General features: G+C 41.9%; 1 protein-coding gene across 2 annotated transcripts in view; it reads right to left on the bottom strand.

Annotated features, from left to right (window-relative positions):
- Window positions 1-19744, bottom strand: part of mdm4 (MDM4 regulator of p53) — a 39775-nt gene extending 20031 nt beyond the window's left edge. Inside the window, exons 1-3 of one of the 2 annotated variants that reach the window (XM_048553046.1) lie at window positions 19561-19744; window positions 3384-3480; window positions 2453-2527 (exon numbers count right to left, since the gene is read on the bottom strand). In XM_048553046.1, the coding sequence (XP_048409003.1) occupies window positions 2453-2527; window positions 3384-3458 (150 nt within the window). In that variant the 5' untranslated portion in view covers window positions 3459-3480; window positions 19561-19744. Of the gene's footprint in view, window positions 1-2452; window positions 2528-3383; window positions 3481-9146; window positions 9338-19560 lie in introns of those variants that run through there. The other variant, XM_059653362.1, reaches the window with a different exon arrangement.
- Window positions 19745-20130: the final 386 nt, after the last annotated feature.

Genomic DNA, 20130 nt, shown 5'->3' with positions numbered 1-20130 from the left:
GAGGATCCTGTATGTCCCCAAGTGCCTTTGTTCCAACTTTAAAGTGAGTCCAAAGACAAAACGTTACAATGCTTGAACGTTGAGGTAACTGTGGGGGCTGGATATTGCTACAATGTTGCAATACTTAGTTTACAACACTAGAGGGACCCAGCAAACAACCAAAATCCTTTCAGTCAAAAGCACTGCAGGGTTGAATTGTTTCATTTGGAGTATTTCCATTTTTAAATTTCAAAACTATTTTGATAATTGATTATCTTAACAGTGAAAGGAAAATGGTATAACAGTAATTTCTTAATAATTCAAAGATATTTCAGGTGAAACCTTGTATCACAAGACTCAAAGTGGCAGATGTACAACACCTCTCTTACACTTGAGCGAGCAAGCATTAAAAGGAAATACGGTGTCTGGCCTGCTTTACTGCAAGCTTATCATATTAAACAGCACTTTCTTTCTTGCACATTTAGAAACAGGTGGGGATCATAAAACGATGAATGGAAATGCAGAAAATATGACAGACTAATGGGCATTACCATTTAACATTTTGGTATGGCAAACTTCAATTCAATAAGTGGCTCTAGTTTTGAATTTCTAACTAGGAAAGGAACTGTTCCAAGAAACAGCAACAGTCCAGGAGTCTTTTTTAGCTAGGCAAAACCAAATGAAGTTTCAACCGATATTGATGTGTATTTTTGGATTAACAGAAATTGAAGTATACCTAGGATCGTTCAGAAAGGTTAGGATAATTTAAATTCAAAGGCAACAACATAATTTCTATCACACCATGAAAACTTTCCTCCTGCTGCAACATTTCTCATTTGCTGTTTTACCTTACTGTTCTGTTTGTTGGGGATGGCACTTTGCAATAATCCGATCATTCAGAATATGTGCCAACCACAAATGGAAAGGAGAACAGATAATATTGGAAATACCCAGCAATCAAAATGATAGGTAAACTTTCTCTCCACAATTATGAAAATTGTGAAGTTTTTACTGCATTTTTGTTTATACTTCAGATTCCCAGCATCATTAATATTTTGCTTTATAAACTTGCAAATAGCTGTTAATCAATGTTCAGAGTAGGAGTCAAATAGAGTAAATGGAGTAATTTTTCAAAGAATAGAACCATAACAGATAGTCCGCGTGACATGGAGTAACAACATTAAAGAAAGATGCTTAAGTGATGGTGAAATGACTAACAGCATGCATCAACTTGGAAAGCTTAATAAATAAGCATTTCATTCTAGTATCCTAGAAACCAAAAGCAAGAGAGACATAATGCCAATACAGCATGTTGCAATAAGATCAATTACTGTATTTTCCACAAAAGATCTGTCCTGAATTTTTATTTTCTGCAACAACACCCTGTACCTGGTGCAGAATGTTCAAACAAGACACATCCCTCATGCATTTGAAATACAGACATGCTCAGGCACCGAAAAATGAAAGTAGAAATTCACAGCCAATCATTTAATTCATTGTTCCTTTCCACAAGGACTGCAGTTTTGGAAAGGACTGTTCTTACTATTGATTCACTGTTGTGCAACTCAAAAATACCTAGATAGAAATTAATGGGAACACTGATTTAACTTCATACATTGCAAAATTTCTTTGCTACATACTATGCAGCCTCAAAGACAGAAAGACGACACCCATGACCTAGGACATTCAACCAGAGCCTGTATCTTAATTTACCACTGGTTCCATCTCCAACTGGTAATTACTTTCCCTCGTCATAGAAGATTATAGCACACTTACAAAAGGAACAGCAACAGACTACTCAGTCTCTTAAATCTGTTCTACCATGAAATGGTATCCAACCTGTGACTCACTTTCATATACCTGCCTTGCCCCAAGGCTGGAATACAATTGACAAATGATTGATGTGTCATATTTAAAATTAAAAACCGACTCAACATGAAATGCTGTTTGAAGAAAAATTTCCAAACTCCCAACCTTTACGAGTATTATTTCCTAATTTGATTCCCAAAGGATCGGGTTCTAATTTTAAAACGGTGCTTCCGAGTCGCAGATTCCAAAAAACAGTGAAAACTGAATAGTTTCTCTTTGTATTCCCCTTGACTTCTTGAAAACTTCATTAAAATTACTTAACCTTCTTGAATTCCTAGCAATACAATGCTAGTTTGTGTAATCCCACAATATAATGTATCAAAATGAAACTGGGTCACATCTACCTTCTACTCCCAAGGGCACCATAACATCCCCAAAGATGTGGTGTGTCCAGAACTGAACATATCACTGAAGTACTCTAGGCCAAGTCAAATATGGCTTCACAACCACCCAACTAAGGCAGCTGGAAATGCTGTCAAACATTTCTCCAAAACTCTCAAAAGCAAATCCACAATTCCTAACCTAAATTCATACGATCGTAACCAACTGTTTTGAAGGTAGAAGGTACTTTTCCATTCAGAAAAAAAACTTTCCATTGTTTTACCTCCTTCAATGTGAAGTGTTCTCCAGAAGCACCTGCTTCGTGCAGAATGTTCAGCAGAGGTGTCTTTGGCCTTATCTAGAGGAAAACCAAATTGAGGTACACAGCAACTTTAAGAAGTGCATCAGAAACATTTATTTGCATGTTACCTAATTATTCATTTGTTCTCACTGGCAATAATTGAAAGGGAAACTCCAACCAGCAAATTTACAAGCGTTGAAGTCAGAAAATCTGAATAAGTATATCCAGATTCGAAGTTGTGAATAATTCAGTTTAGCAGAAATATTTTAAATGCAAAGAAGTAGATCCACTTCATATAACACTGGTTAAACAATTAAAAATTAATGCGTTTTGGAAAAAAAACAAGCTTTGAAAGTTCTAGAACAGCAACTAAAAATTCTAGATATTGTACTTTGGAACCAATGTGTTTTCATTTACCCTGGAAGGGATTTTCTTCTTAAATTCCCAAGCAATCAAACACATAGATTAAAGTTTGTGAAAACTAATTTCACATTCTAATTCATTAGAATAATTGCTTTGGTGAAATTCATTCCATTGGAATCAGAATGTTCCCATGTGAAAAATAATTATATTCTCAAAGACTGGCATTTTGTATATTAAGCCATTGTCTTTCTGAATTTTTTTTTGCTCCACAGCTAAGACTGATACACTGAAAAAACAAATAGCCAGGAAATAGCAAAGTGAAATCAATGTAGAGAATTACAACATTTCAGAATTTAAAAATGTGAATACTACCAGGTAACAATGTGTTAATTCCCAAGATAACATAACCAATGAGATGCCAATCATGGGGACACTGCTTACAATTCAGGTATCAAGTCACAGGACAATCCTATTATAGATAACCCACTAACACTGCACAAATACTTTTTAAAAAAAAACATTTTCAGACAAGTAGTCTTGATCACATTACCTGGCCGAGCTTTTCTGCTGAAACACTGCATTGGTTATCGGATGTATATGGTTTAGACGTGGAAGCTGTTGTCATGTTGGCGTGGAAATGTGTATGTCTGAAGAATAGAAATAGGAAAGATCATTTAGAGCGCTGGCTATCAAGAAATGCCTGACATGGCAAGGGTTATTGAAAACAAGAGGTAAACCAATTAGCCATTATCCAGGTGGGAACAAATAAAAATCTTCCTCTGATCCAAAAAGTTAACAATGTGCTGTGGTAGTTGTAACATATACTTAACTAGACAGCATGCATTGTTAATTACATGAAGTATTATATAACATCCTGGAACTGTATCATAAATATATAAAATGTCACCCATTTTCTCCAACTTCAATAAAGTGTACCAGTGAAAACTCAAAAGTCCCTTGCAATTCAAGAATTTCAGCCCAATTTAACATTTGCACACTCCAAATGACCAGAAACCTACTCAATGAGAGGTTTGATAAGTAACATGTTCAGCGTTTCTGTGCTGCTTTTACAGTAAATTTAGCACAGGTAAAATGAACACCAAAGATGGCTAGTAAGGGTGCATTTCCAACTCAATAAATCCTTAAAGATTAATGTTGGTATCACTGTTCTGCATATCACACAATAACTGAACATTTGGATTCAGTTTAATAAACACTAAACAGTATTAACTATCACAAATATTCTGAGCCTGGGCAAAACTGTCAAATGTATCTTACTGTCCGGCTAGGGACTAGCAATTTTTGGTTTGTTAGCAGTCGACAAAATCCAATATTGCAGGTCTCTAAGGAACAATTCTAAAATTTGAGAGATGTAAAACACTCTACTATAAAACACACGCAAGCCATAAAACACCAATTATACTCTCACATCCTAACGTCATGAGGCAGAGAGGTAGTAGGCAAATCGTGGCAATGGTTGATGAGACAGGGTAGATCTCAGCCACAAGTTAAACTGTGCATCACCAAATCTCATGAAAACTGTTGCTGTTGCAGGGTCTCCTTCAAAGCAGACTTCCTTCAAAAGAACTGAACATTGGAATTCCCTCAAAAGCCTCTCCAACTCAGACTGCTTCAATAACTGCTCATATTTTTGGCAGGTCAGTCTCTTCCCAAGATTGTGTTTAACTGGATTTCCAAAACTGCTCTCCAGCATCTACTCAAGCGCACAATTCTCGCTCTTTTGCAAACAACTAGATTCATGAAGCTGTCATTTACACTGGGGCTTCTTCATTCTCCAATATTTATGAGCTATGCGAAGCAAATACTTCTTCACCCCACTCATTTGCATTCCAGCTTCCAGGAACTTCTCCTGTCCCAATGTCTGCAGGGAGCCATCACATCCTATGACCTCTCCTTAGCCTTAGCCAGTGCTACCTGAAGTCATTACATTGCTTCTGCACTCTCCCAGTTTCAAGCTACACGACCTACTCCTAGGAAAGCACACAAATAAATTGAAAGCAGTGCACCTTTCAAGTTCTATCCAACTCCCTTGGCCACAGAGCATTCTCTTGGCTGTCCTTAGCCTAGCATTTAACCCCTTATTTACAATTATCATCTTTGGTCTGATGGCAGAAATGGGTTTTGCAGTCAGAGTTCACCAAATGTTCTTAAGCTAATTCTCTGATTCGTAAAATAAGAAATACTCTTCAATTCGGATACTGTTAAACAAATATGGGCATTTTACAAAAACATGATATTAACATTTTATTTATACTACTTTCTTCAACTGCATTTATCCAATGATCTGTATTTAAACTTTAATTCTTAAAATTAACATTTAATAATACGCATGAACCACTTATTTCGAAGCACAGAGATGCATGTGGATAGGAAAAAGATGTCAGTTACCGACTTTTCAACAAAGTGTATGACAAAAGTGCAAAGGTGCTCAGAAATAACCAAACGTGGCTCCATTCATACTGTGGCTAACTCAGATTTATACAACTTTGAAACCATTTTGTTCTTTGGCTTTTAAATGGCAGTGTGATTTTGATGTTGAAATGACAAAGAAGTTGACAGGTTCTCAGTCAGTCACTGCTGGCAATCAATTCAGACAACTTTACAAATGGAACTGACCCACACACACTGTGATAACAAGGTGCAGAGCTGGATGAACACAGCAAGCCAAGCAGCACAGGAATAGGAAGGCTGACATTTCGGCTACGCTCTGTGCGGCCTTTAGACTCAAAAAGGTTCCATCACCAATGCTAAATCCTCACATGCCTTGAACCTGGGTCATAGTAGGACAATTCATAATAATTTTAAAAAGATAGAATAAAACTGAAGTTAACGTGGCACACGCAGAAATTTGAGCCTAACATTAAATGTTGTGCACTGATAATAACCAGAAAGTATGCTCAAAGTTTGATTATACAGTACTTGATTTTCTATATACAGAAAATCTTAGCCAGACATTTCCAAAGACTAATTTTCATAGACAAGGCCTATTTTATCCTCCAAATATATCTGAAAGTGTATATAGTGCGGAAAGGTCTTTTCTCACTCGTGCATTCTCTAATTCATTAAAATTGTCAATTAGGTAACTCAATGAGCAGCAGCATATTTGGACATGTCTGTGTACACTGATGCCACTCAACCTGAACAGTCAATTTTACTGAAGCACACAATTTTGCATAATCATTTCTAAAGATGTTGTAGAGATGAAAACCTTCAACAAAGCAAATATTAATGGTCACACCCCATTAAATGAACACTTGTTCTCATAGTGATTAAAACCATTTCTACTTCCAGCATAAAGGCAAAATACTGTGAACGCTGAAATCCAAAAACAAACAATTCTGGAAAAACTCAACAGCTCTAACAGCATCAGTAAAGAGAGAAACAACAGTTAATTTTGGGTCACACCAGACTCAAAACATTAATTTTTTCTCACCACAGGTGCCACCCGTGCACTCCATCAACTTCCAGTATTTCCAGTCACGAGTTAAAATAGGCCTTTTAGGCTTTGGAGTTTGCACATCCGGAATTATATATTCTGCAATGAACCTATTTTCAGGTCCAATAAACACCGCTGTAAGCTCATAATTCTCCAGGTGAAAATGTACAGCTTTCAATTTCTCAAACTGATCTAAAGTCATTGTCAGCTTATCAAGTACCTTTTAAGTATAAAAACTAAATAATTTAAGACATTTCCACACATCAGGTCCCTCAAACTGCAAAAAATTGACTGGTGAGACAATCTATTTTTGGATGTAAATTTGGTCACGACTCTGAGAAAATTCAGCTTTTTTCTCCAAATAGAGGCATGGGATGCTTTCGGGAGGCTGGGTGGAGGAAGCAGGTAAGATCCTAGTTCAAAGCATCATCCAAAGGCCAGTACCCAATAGCGAGCACTAACTCAACAGCACGTCAAAGTGTCAGTCTAGATAACATTCGGTTCTGCTACAACTCATGTTCCAGCAACGTGATTTAGCTATAACATGACTGACAAATAGGGAAATGCTATTTCTAAAATGCAAGCTTGAGTTGGCTTTAAGGTAATTCCATCAGTGTGCAGAGCAGCACATGTCAACATCACATGATCATTGAGGGCTTTGTCCTGAGCATGTGCAATGTTAGTGCCAAGAGAGTGCCTGCACTGGCATCACATGATCATTTTGCAGGTTTTGTCATGAAGCGCTTTCTGTGAGAAATACAGTACTCTGGTTTTCTTTTTTTTTGCAAATTCTGCCATGTTACCCACAAACATGTGAAAATAAAGTGACAAGAATGTTAGCAATAAGCTTCCTGGCACTAAAATTGAGTGGCGAACGCAATAGAACGGGTATAACACTGGAAAAGAAGCTAGATGTTATAATGCAGTTTGAGAGTAATGAGAAAACATGATACAGTTTGCATAACAAGAATAAAGGAATTTACCCTAAACATCATTGGATTAAAACAAGTTGTATGGCTGAAAGAAATCAGAGTGCTAACAAATCTGCAAGGCCACAGACAAAGGAACTCGATGAGATGGAGCGAAAAAGCCATCTGAGATTACCTATCTCACCATAAAAGAGAAAACCTTATCAATTTATGAAGATTACAAAAAGAGCTGAAAAGCCTGCAGATGTGCCTGCCGATATTACTAGCAGTGGCAGGTTTGCTAGTTTAAAGAGCTGCTGTGCTTTTCACAACAAAGTTATGCAGCAAAGCTGCCAGTGTTGATAAGGAGCACACAATGGCATTTTCTCCCAAAGTTAAAAAAAACACTAACTGACAAAGGCAACTTAAATCAAATTTTCAATTTGGATGAGATAATGGGAATTGCAGATGCTGGAGAATTCCAAGATAATAAAATGTGAGTCTGGATGAACACAGCAGGCCAAGCAGCATCTCAGGAGCACAAAAGCAGACGTTTCGGGCCTAGACCCTTCATCAGAGAGGGGGATGGGGAGAGGGAACTGGAATAAATAGGGAGAGAGGGGGAGGTGGACCGAAGATGGAGAGTGAAGAAGATAGGTGGACAGGAGAGTATAGGTGGGGAGGTAGGGAGGGGATAGGTCAGTCCAGGGAAGACAGACAAGTCGAGGTGGTGGGATGAGGTTAGTAGGTAGATGGGGGTGCGGCTTGGGGTGGGAGGAAGGGATGGGTGAGAGGGAGAACCGGTTAGGGAGGCAGAGACAGGTTGGACTGGTTTTGGGATGCAGTGGGTGGGGGGGAAGAGCTGGGCTGGTTGTGTGGTGCAGTGGGGGGAGGGGACAAACTGGGGACTTCACCAGTTTCAAAATCTCCCCTTCCCCTACTGCATCCCTAAACCAGCCCAGTTTGTCCCCTCCCCCCTACTGCACCACACAACCAGCCCAGCTCTTCCCCCCCACCCACTGCATCCCAAGACCAGTCCAACCTGTCTCTGCCTCCCTAACCGGTTCTTCCTCTCACCCATCCCTTCCTCCCACCCCAAGTCGCACCCCCCGCTACCTACTAACCTCATCCCACCACCTCGACTTGTCTGTCTTCCCTGGACTGACCTATCCCCTCCCTACCTCCCCACCTATACTCTCCTGTCCACCTATCTTCTTTACTCTCCATCTTCGGCCCGCCTCCCCCTCTCTCCCTATTTATTCCAGTTCCCTCCCCCCATCCCCCTTTCTGATGAAGGGTCTAGGCCCGAAACGTCAGCTTTTGTGCTCCTGAGATGCTGCTTGGCCTGCTGTGTTCATCCAGCCTCACATTTTATTATCTTTCAATTTGGATGAGACAGGTTTATACTGGTAGCAAATGCCATCAAGAATCTACATTTCTATGAATGAAGCACACGCTCCAGGTTTTAAGGGTGCAAAGGATCATATGACTGTTCTGCTGGGTGCCAATGTCAGGGGAAAATTAAAGCTTAAGCCTGTGGTGGTGTACCACTCTGCCAAACTGCGGCCTTGAAAGGTTACCTTGAGTCCACTCTAGGCATCTATTTTAGGTCAAGCAAGAGAGGTTGGGTGACAGGACAAATCTTTTCTGACCTTCTTGTTGATGTTTTGAAAGACGTTTTTAAGAAAATATTGTAAGGAAAACAAAAAATTGGACTTCAAGATTCCCCTCATCCTGGGTAAGGTGCCGAACCATCCTCCCAGCACTGGTGAGTTTTCTGAAAACGAAGTGCTATCTCTACCCCCAAACACAACCTCCCCCCTTTCGCGCGTGTGTGTGTGTGTGTGTGTGTGTGTGTGTGTGTGTGTGTGTGTGTGTGTGTGTGTGTGTGTGTACGCAAATAACATTATCATGTAGGCCTGGGGTGATGTCAGCAAGGACTGCTCACATGCAGTTTGGCAGAAGCTTCTCCCAGACTTTTGTCAAGATTTTAAAAGGTTTTGATCCATCAGAGGAGCTCGCAAGAATCAAAGAACATTGCGTTGATCTTGCAAAGCAAGTTGGATTTCAAGTTGAGAGCAAGGCTGTTGAAGAGCTGCTTGAGTCTCACTGCAAAGACCACTCTACATCTGATCTACAACAACTTGTTGCCGAAGGGGAAGTGAAAGGTGAAGATGATGATAAAGTCCAGGATGCAGCACCATGAGGGCTTTCCACTTCTGTTTTGTCTTCTATCCTGAGGGAAGCAAAGAAGTAGTTTCAGCTCTTTGAGGACGATTACAATTCAGAATGCAGCAGAGTAGCAGTTCACGGAATGAGATCTTTTTTGGCACCCTATGAACATATTTTCCACAAAAGAAGCATGGTGGATCAGTGGTTAGCAGTGCAGCCTCACAGTGCCAGGGAACCTGGGTTCGATTCCAGCCTCAGGCGACTGTCTGTGCGGAGTTTGCACATTCTCCCCATGTCTGTGTGCGTTTCCTCCGGGTGCTCTGGTTTCCTCCCACAGTCCAAAGATGTGCAGGCTAGGTGGACTGGCCATGCTAAATTGCCCATTGTATTCAGGGAAGTGTAGGATAGGTGGGTTATAAGGGGATGGGTCTGGGTGGGATGCTCTGACGGTCAGTGTGGGCTTGTTGGGCCAAAGGGCCCGTTTCCACACGGTAGGGAATCTAATCTAATCTAAAAGACGCAGCAGCAAAAACTGGACAACAAAATGTGAGGCTGGTTGAACACAGCAGGCCAAGCAGCATCTCAGGAGCACAAAAGCTGACGTTTCGGGCCTAGACCCTTCATCAGAGAGGAAAAACTGGATGTCTTTTTTAAGCCAACCCCCAAGAAACAGTAAGAAGTCATTGAACCACAGCCATCCACTTCTGGATTAACTGTTTTTCACCCTCACCCTGCAACCACAACTGCACCTGAAAGTGATGATGACGATGACAACGACGACCCGTAGCCTCTGCATTAACAACATGGCAACCTTAAAACCTCCTTCCCCATCAAATCATCTTGACACATTTTTTCCCCCAAGGTAAGGTGTTAAATGTGCTTTTATTTCATTATTAGATATGAATTAAATATGTATTCAAACCATGCTATCCATTGTGTTAGGCTTTTGACTGATTTTTGAGCAATTTAGAGGGATATATTTTGGTGGTCTGTCCCTAAGCCTGCTTTTCCCATAGACCCTGTTACTTCTATAGCACGATTTTCTATGATGCAATGCTGCACAGGAACACAAGTAGCAGATTATAGCAGAACCAACTGTACTGGAATCTCCGAAGCAGGGGATGAATACAGAATCTGCCACCACCACTGAAGCAAGGCCATTATCAATGCCTATAAAAGCAGCCAAACAAAAACTGAACATTTCACCAAAGTACAAAAGTGAAAGGTCATTGTTTGGAGAAGCCACTACACCAGCGTTCTCCTACTCTTTTGCAACCAGAGATTAATTAGAGAGAGAATAGCTGGCCAAGTGTCTATTTTTCATTGAAGTCTACCTCCTCGTGCCTCTCTAATTACACAACTAAGCTTTGATATTTCTTTGAGCAGTATTGGTGGATACAAAAATCTATGAGAACTGTGGATGCTTAAAATCAGAAACAAAAACAGAAATTGCTGGAAAAGCTCAGCAGGTCGGGCAGCTTGTGAAGAGAAATCAGCTAATGTTGAGTCCAGTTCCAACAAAGAATCACTGTGCCTGAAACATTAACCGTTTGTTTTTTTGCTTCCGAGGTGGAAACTGGATATGTTTTCTTTTGAAGATAACAAGGTGTAGAGCTGGATGAACACAGCGGGCCAAGCAGCATCAGAAGTCCAAAACATCAGCCAAATTGGCCAATGGTGATACTTTTAAAATGTGAAAAATCTCACGACACCAGGTTATAGTCTAACAGGTTTATTTCAATTCACAAGCTCTTGGAGCACCACTCCTTTGTCGTGTGCAGCAATCCGAAAGCTTGCGATTTCAAATGAGCCCGTTGAACTATAACCTGGCGTTGTGCGATTTTTGACTCTGTCCACCCAGTCCAACACTGGCACCTCCACATCACTTTTAAAAGAAGTGTTACACCCTAGGAAGGAACTCAGTAAAGCTTGCAATTTTTAAAAATTCACAATTTGACACTATACAAATATATACACAAGAAAAAAGTATTCATTCCAAATGCAACTCCTAATCATTAGTGTTACCTGCGTTCCATACATTTCAATGAAATTATCAACATCAGGTTCAAAGCTGGAGAATGAAGCTGCATTGTGAACAAAATTGTCAGATTAGATTAGATTACCTCCAGTGCAGAAACAGGCCCTTCAGCCCAGCAAGTCCACACTGCCCCTTGAAGCGTCCCACCCAGACCCATCCCCCTATAATCCACACACCGCTGAACACTACGGGCAATTCAGCATGGCCAATCCACCCATCCTTTGGACTGTGGGCGGAAACCGGAGCATCCGGAGGAAACCCACACAGACACGAGGAGAATGTGCAAACTCCCCTCAGACAGTTACTCAAGGCTGACAGTTACTCGAGGCTGGAATTGAACCTGGGTCCCTGGTGCTGCGAGGCTGCAGTGCTAACCACTGAGCCACCGTGCCACCCGATATTTAACATCGAAAAATAAAAAACCAACTGTCCTGAATACATTAAAACTGATGTAACACACCCTACAACTCAAACTGGTATTTACTTTGGAAAGACATATTAAAGCTCGAGCTCCAAATGGCAAGATTCAACTAATCAGGCATTGAAATTAGTTCACTGTCAGCACTTGTTCCCGAGCTAGAAACACATGGATAAAAGCTCCAGATCAGAGATTTGAGCTGACAATCTTAGTTGCATATGCTGACGGACTATCAGAAAAGTCACTAAACGGAGACCCTCTGAGCTGATCAGAAGTTCTATGGCATTCTTTGAAGAGATGCACTACAACAGTGACAACACATGAGAAAATTCTTTAGGAATAAAATGCCCTGAGGTCCTGAATGACGAGGCAGGATGAGGTCAGTAGGTAGGAGATGGGGATAGGTGGGAGGAACGACAGGTTAGGGAGGCGGGGACAGGCTGGACTGGTTTTGGAATACAGTGGTGTGGGGGGGGGGGGGGGGGGGGGGGTGAGATTTTGAAGCTTGTGAAGTCCACAATATTACCACTGGGCTGCTGGGCTCCCGAGCGGAATACAAGGTGTTGTTCCTGCAACCTTCAAGTGGCATCACTGCAGGAGGCCCAGGATGGACATGCCAGGAGGGGGGAACTGAAATGGTTCGCAACTGGGAGATGCAGTTGTTCAGTGCGAACCAAGTATAGGTGTTCCACAAAGTGGTCCCCAAGACTCCGCTTGGTTTCTCCAACGTAGAGGTGGTTACATTGGGAACAGCGGATACAGTCTACCACATTCACAGATGTGCAGGTGAACAGCTGCTTGATGTGGAAGGTGTTCTCAGGGCCTGGGATGGGGGTGAGGTGTAGGGGCAGGTGTAGCACTTCCTGCAGTTGCAAGGAAAAGTGCCAGGTGTGTTGGGGTTGGAGGGGAGTAGAGTGTGGAGCGGACAAGGGAGTCATGGAGACCAGATAAGGTTGGAAAGAAAAAATGTCTTTAGTGGTAGGGTCAGATTGCAGATGGCAGAAGTGTCAGCGGATGATGCATTGGATCCGGAGGTTTGTTTGTTGGCGAGCGGGGGGGGCACGTGAGGACAAGGGGTTTTCTGTTTTGTTTGTTATTGCGGAGAAGGGATGTGAGGGATGAGTTGCGGGGAATGCAGAAGACACGGTCGAGGGTGTTCTCGACCACCAAGTTTAGGGGGGTTGTGGAGGAAGTTGTGGGCCTTGAAAAATGAGGACATCTGAGATGTTCAGGAGTGGAATGCCTCATCCTGGAAGCAGATGTGGCAGAGGCGAAGGAATTGGGAATAGGGGATGTCATTTTTGCAGGAAGGTGAGTGGGAGGAGGTGTATTCTGTGGGAATCAGTGGACTTGAAATGGATATCGGCTTCCAGGTCGTGTGTTAATTTGGCATCCCTTTATTGAGATTTGAACCAGGGGACACAGACTCTCTCGTGGGAGGAAACATTCTCTAGTATTTACCCTGTAAGTCCCTTAAGAATCCTACGTTTCAGTGAGATCACTTCTCATTCTTCCAAACTCCACTGGGAAAAGGTCTAAGCTGTTTAACCTTTCCTCACAAGACAATCCCTCCATATCAGGGGCCAACCTAGTGAAATGAAATCACTCCTTAAGTAAAGGAGGCTGCCTTTCCATCTATTTTTGTGTCATCTGCAAATTTGGTCATAGTACATTCACTTCTTCCAAGTCATTAATATGTATTGCAAACAGCTGTGAACCAGCACTGATCTGTATGGATCCACACTATTCAGGGGAACTAATGTGAAAAAGAAACCTTATCTTATTTGCTGTTGCCTGCCCATTAGCCAATCCTCTATCCATGCCAATATACTACCTCCAACATTTTGGGCTCTTATCAGATGATGATTAAGCCTAATGAAATATTACAGACTTGAGACATTAACTATTCCTTTCCACTACTGCAGGCTGGTCCTGTGTTTTTCTTTTTTTGTTATTTATTGAATGAAACATCATCAAATCGTTAACGGTTCACACATATTCCGTCATCACTGTATTAACATTTTAAAGAAATGCTTAATGCATTAGAAATGCAGAGTAAATGCACAGTAACAAAATAATGGTACGCAGCCATCAACCATTGCAGGTCTTACTAATCAGTCATTATAATCAACAGTATGCCTGTGTGTTTTAACAGGCAAAGTTCATTAGAAGAATGATGTACAGAACAGTGCTCAGGATAGCTAGGATGCAAAAACTCTACTGGAACACAAAATGTGCTGAGGGTGTTTACAATGAACTGTAAGATGTATATGGCCATGTGTTGTTTATATGAAGTGCTAGAGCAGGTGTATTTACTTCCTTATAGTTTAGCCATGACTTAGGAAACAGTGGGTGCAATTTTGGTTTATGCATATTTACTTCTGTTAAACAGCTGCAAAATTTACACAGCTATCTACGTCAAATTACATTCAAAGGTCACAGTTTGAAGTACAAGAACATTTTTAAACATCATTTAGTAGTAGATTTCCAGTCAACTTTACAGAAAGTTGACTGATAGGAACGACAAGCAAATGTTTTCATAAGATACCAAGTTCCATATACTTCTACTAAGGAGAATCAAGGTAATAGGGAAAGGGCAGGAAAGTGAACGTTATGCGATCAGCCACAATATCGTTCAAGAGCGGACCAGGCTCAAGGGGCTGAATGGCCTGCACCTGTTTCTATTCCTTATGGTCTTAGCTGCTGTTATTGGAAGGCACTGAACAGATGTTCCCCCTTGTGGGACAGTCAGGACAGGAGGTCACAGATACAGAGTGAGAGGAGGTAGATTCAAAACTAAGGTGAGGAGAAACTATTTCTCTCAGAGCGTTGCAAGTCTGTAGAATGCACTGCCCAAGGATTCAATGGAAGCAGAATCAATCGACAAATTCAAGAAAGAAATAGATACATCAACGAAAAGTGGGATAAAGAGCTATGGGAAGCAGGCAAAGTGGGAGCTGAGACTAGGATAAGATCAGCATGATCATGTTAAATGGTGGAGCAGACTGGAAGGGCTGAATTGCCCACTCCTGCATACAATTCTTATGTTCCTGTGAAAACTCAGAACATTACCAGAATGGTGCATGTTATTTAATTTTTCCCTCCTCTTTCCTTAGACACCCAGCTTGAACAATTTCACAGAAACCTCAGGAAATGTACCTCAGCTTTCCTGGTCAATCCACAGCCTAAAATCTGAACATGCCTTTGAGTAAATTTAGCTTTGTACTTTTACCTGAAATGCAGTGCATTTAGCAGAATGCTCAGATAGATCACAACACCAGGAGTCAGCAATCTGTTTTCCACTTGGGGATCCTGATGCCTTCAGGACACAAGAGGTCAATAATTTTAAGGTCCAAATATCTTCTCCCATTTCCTTATCCCAACCCCTACACACCAGCCTTTATCATCACAAGCATCCGCAGCTATTAATGGTCCATATAAGCAAACGATTGATTCTCCTCTGACTGTTGAATGCCCAGTTTTTTCCTCTCTCTCTCTGGGCTCCATCTCCACCTATCCAATGCACCTTCAGCATCTATACCAGCCTTTTCCTACCTACAGTCAGTTATGGAGAACGGTCGCTAAATTCAAACATTAATTCTGCATTCTCTCCACAGATGCTGCCAGAATTGCTGAATTTTTCCAGCAATTTCTATCTTTGTACCAACGGGCTGAGGTTTGGAGTTGTGGTACCACTTCAGCTCTTGATTCCAGCAAACTCTTCAGGATGTGCAGTGACTCAAAAGAAAACAAGCACCCCTGTGTACTAGGATCTCAACAACATCCCTCAACACTATTTAGTCACGCAAGCCCTTCCGGACGCATACAGTAAACCTTTGAGCCAAATTCAGTTCATAAGGAGTCAAACAATAACACTGGCTTTCATCTTCTGGGAAGAATTCGTGGGACCCTGAACACATCAACACAAATCATGGTCAATACAGTTACACAATCATGCTGCAGCGATCCAAAATTAGCAAACTGAGAAATATGAAGGGGACATTACAGCCATATATTCTGCTTCCCTTGACAATTATTTGATTTATGAATGATAAGTTGTTGCTCTACATCTTTATCAGCTTAATTATCTTCCAGTGTGGAGTTACATTTTATCATACATAATCACAGCACAGGAAGACACCAGTCAGTCATCAAGATGGCAGCTGAATAGGGCTCTTAAGCCAGGACACGCCTGTACTGACTGCACCACTTCTCACTCTCATTTTTCTTTTCTTTTCCTCTATTTACCTCATCCAAGATGGGCGGCGAGGGAGCCCAGTGAAGACTTGTGGCAGTGGCAAGTGAGCCCTTCCTTACCTTTCCAGGGTGAGCACAGGACCTGGTATCAGAATCAGCAGCTGCTACATTGGCACAGATAATGTCAATAAATTTGGTCCAGCAACAAAAGATGGTGCCTGAGGATTGGTATCTTTGCAATCGGTTGGATCCAGTGCTGGCAGCAAAACGGTGACGGAAGGGCATCATGGTGACATCGACAAGATGGGTTAGCCCTGAGAGATGTGACTCTGTCATTGGTGAGTCTGGCACAAGCAACAGCAAACAATCAGCCCAACAACGAAAGATAACGCCTGAAGATTAGCGACTTCAAAAGTGGTTGTAATAGTGTAGACAATGGCAAATCAGAGGAGGAGGAATGGCAGCACAGGCATCGTTGATGATGAGCTGGTTCAGGACCGATGGTCTCACTTTAAGCTATTTGTTTCTACTTTTTTTATATTCTTAAACTATTCAAAGTGGTCGCAGATGACGGCATGTGAAGACATTTCTCATTGTGATTTACTGTTCTCGCTGTAAAATACGCTAGACAATAAAATCATTTCATTCATTCACTTGGCCTGCTATACCATTTCTATGTGACAGCAGCTCATCCAGTCCCACTGTTCCGCTCTTTCTCTTTAGCTCCACAGATTCACTCCTCAGCTATTTATCATATTTTCTTTGGAAAAACAATTGCAGTGGTTTCTGTCAAATTCTCAAACAGTATGTTCCAGATCATAATCTCTTGCTGTTTAATGCTTTTCCTCATAACAGAGCTTATAACAATCACCTGAAATCAGAATTCTGAATCTAGTCATTTCTGCCAGTGGAATGTTCTTCTGTACCTACTGTCCAGATGGATTGTGCATAACGCGCTTGCCATTTCAAAAACAAAACAAGGAAAAATGAAGATAATAAAATGTGAGGCTGGATGAACACAGCAGGCCAAGCAGCATCTCAGGAGCACAAGTCTAGGCCCGAAACGTCAGCTTTTGTGCTCCTGAGATGCTGCTTGGCCTGCTGTGTTCATCCAGCCTCACACTTTATTATCTTGGATTCTCCAGCATCTGCAGTTCCCACTATCAAGGAAAAATGAAGCTTGTGGATCATTTTTCCAGTTTCTAACATTTATTAATTCTTCTTAACATTTATTAATTCTTCAAGTTAAGAAGAACACAGAACATTACAGCACAGTACAGGCCCTTCGGCCCTCAATGTTGCGCCGACCTGTCATACCGATCTCAAGCCCATCTAACCTACACTATTCCATGTACGTCCATATGCTTATCCAATGATGACTTAAATGTACCTAAAGTTGGCGAATCTACTACCGTTGCAGGCAAAGTGTTCAATTCCCTTACTACTCTGAGTAAAGACTCCTGACTTTCAACCTTTTCACCTGTTCAGGTCATATAGAGAATTTACCTTTCTGCTTGAAATACTAATGGCTTTACACTGAAAAAAGTAAACTATGAATTTTCTGACAGAAGCTTACAGTTGTAGTCCTTTTCATAATTTCTCATTATTTTCAGGCTTTTAGAAGATGTATAAAGTACACTTTATGGAGGAAGTTAAGCATGCTGTCAATCAGGAATCCGCACATGACAAATTCTCAAATAGGCTTTAATTACTGATACAGCCAAAGTGTTAGTAAACTAAAATAATTCATATTCAAAGTTAATTTTAGTGTAATTAACATTTACAATGTCCATACTTTACAATTCTTCTCAAGATGATGTTGATGCACACTAAGAACCAGTGCCAACTGCTTTTCAGTAACTCACCCCTGTTTTATTAATCATGCATAAACTAATTGATCGTGAAGTAACATCACAACTGCATCCCAATTTAGGAGCAAATTACTGCAAATGCTGAAATCTATACTGAAAACAAAAAAATATTGAAGATCACAGCAGGTCAGGCAATATGGACAGAGGGAAAGCAAACGTTTCAAGTCTAGATGACTTCAGAGCTGAGATAGTGTGTGGACGGCAAGGCATTTATGCAATAGTGTTGGGGGAGGTGATGTAGAGCGCTGGGGGAGAAAGGATGTTGACAGTGCAGATTAAGTGATCGGAATGAGAGAATGGTAGATTAACTGTCGGGGGGTGGTCATGGCATCAGGGAATTTAACAAATAAAACTAGAAAGGAAGGAATGGGAGAGGGTTCACAATTTGAAGGTGTTGAATTCTATACCACAAGATTCTAAAATGTCTAGTCTGGAGATGAGATGAGGTGATGAAGCACAGTGCAAACTGGAGGAACAACAAACATCTCATTTTCAGACTAGGTAATTACAAGTTATCAGTCAAGGGAAGATTTCCCTCCATCAGCCAATCCTGGAACAGTATGGAAGCTGAAGTTGCAGGGAAAACTCAGCAGTTTTAGCAGCATCTGTGAAGAGGTGACCCTTCCTCCGAAATGTAAGGCCATTCTTACCATGTCACTCTAGATAATCTACTTTGGCACATAGGCAAACAATATAGCTCATTGTATTTAAACTGCTTTCGTAGCAAGAATTTCTTCTGATACCAAGTGTCAATCTTCACACTTGTATGTCTGCTGTACTGAGTAGCAACATACATGTGCCCTCTTGAATATCAATTTAACTGACATAGAATCTAACGGAATACTGCAATACAAAATTAAATCCATAAACAAAAGAAATCTCAACTTTAAAATGAGAAAATACATTACCTTCCAATTCCCCATTACTACTCACTTCCTAATTAGACGAAGGTGACCGACTAGCACGGTGGCTCAGTGGTAAGCGCTGCTGCCTCACCGCGCCAGGGACCCGAGTCCACTTCCACCGCCGGGCAACTGCCCGTATGCAGTTTGGAATTTCTCCCTGTGTGTGCGCGGATTTCCACTGGGTGCTCTGGTCTCCTCACACCGTCCAAAGGTGTGCAAGTTCGGGGGGGAACCTGGGTGGGTGGTCTTTAGGATGGTCGGTGTGGCCTACTTCTACACTACAAGTACACCTACGCCTTTCTCTACCTAGTCATTACAGTACGGACAGTAACAGCCTTCTGCAGCCAGATCCTTCCAGAGCAATCCTATCAGCCCCATCCCCTTGCAAGTTTAATTGTCTCAGGCGCCCATCTAGATTTCTTTCGAAATCATTCGTGGGCAGCAAAAGCCGGATGCACTGCCAACGACCGTCACAGATACCCTCCTCTCAAGCTAGAAATCAGTGGATGAGCATATGGGCTCAGGCGCAGAATAATACCGAAAGAGGCGGTAAAAAACGTGAGCAGACCCCCATCCCGTTCTCCGCGGTGCATTCTTTATTTTGTGTGTGTGTGTGTGTGTGTGTGTGTGTGTGTGTGGGCGCCCCAGCTGCAGGACTTCGGCTGCGGGGAGGTCGATTGAGGCCTACTCTCATCGAGAGCCTGTCTCGGTCAAGGACGGAGGGGAAAATAACAAATCGCCACAGCACAACCCGTACTTACACTAATGTGCCTCCATAGCTGATGTTACGTCGCCGACGGGCAGTTGTGTTGGGGAGGGGAGGGGAGGGGAGGGGAGAGGAGAGAAATAGGGCAGTTGGATTGGGGGGGTGGGAGGAGAAAAGGGGAAAGCTTCAGACGTTCTTCACCTCGCCGACATGGCCGCACCAACCGTCCGCCTCCGTCGATGGACTATTTCCGGTGACGTCACCCTATTATGGCCGCCCCCTCACCGTGATTGACGCGTAATACCAGCCAATCCACTGCCTGCCCGTCTGCAAGCTCTCGGGTTGCCATTCATCCAACAGCCCGGTCCCGCCCCTTCGCCTCAAAAATTGCTGGGGGCTCCACGCACCACTTGGAAAGTTTGCAGCCTGCTGAATTCCCCCCAAAACTTTGAAACTGTCCCATTCAAAAACAAAAAGCACATATTCGAGGTTCCTCCTCTTCCCCCTCACACTAGTACTTTATTACACTGAAGCAGTGGAACCTTGTCAGCCTGCAATAAGGCAACTTCTCTGTTAAATTGATTAAACACAGATTGCCTTCTACATGCTAGATGCAGAGAAAGCT

This window comes from Stegostoma tigrinum, chromosome 21 (genome assembly GCF_030684315.1).
Source record: "Stegostoma tigrinum isolate sSteTig4 chromosome 21, sSteTig4.hap1, whole genome shotgun sequence".
Lineage (NCBI taxonomy): Eukaryota > Metazoa > Chordata > Chondrichthyes > Orectolobiformes > Stegostomatidae > Stegostoma > Stegostoma tigrinum.
This window is presented reverse-complemented; position numbering and strand designations above follow the sequence as displayed.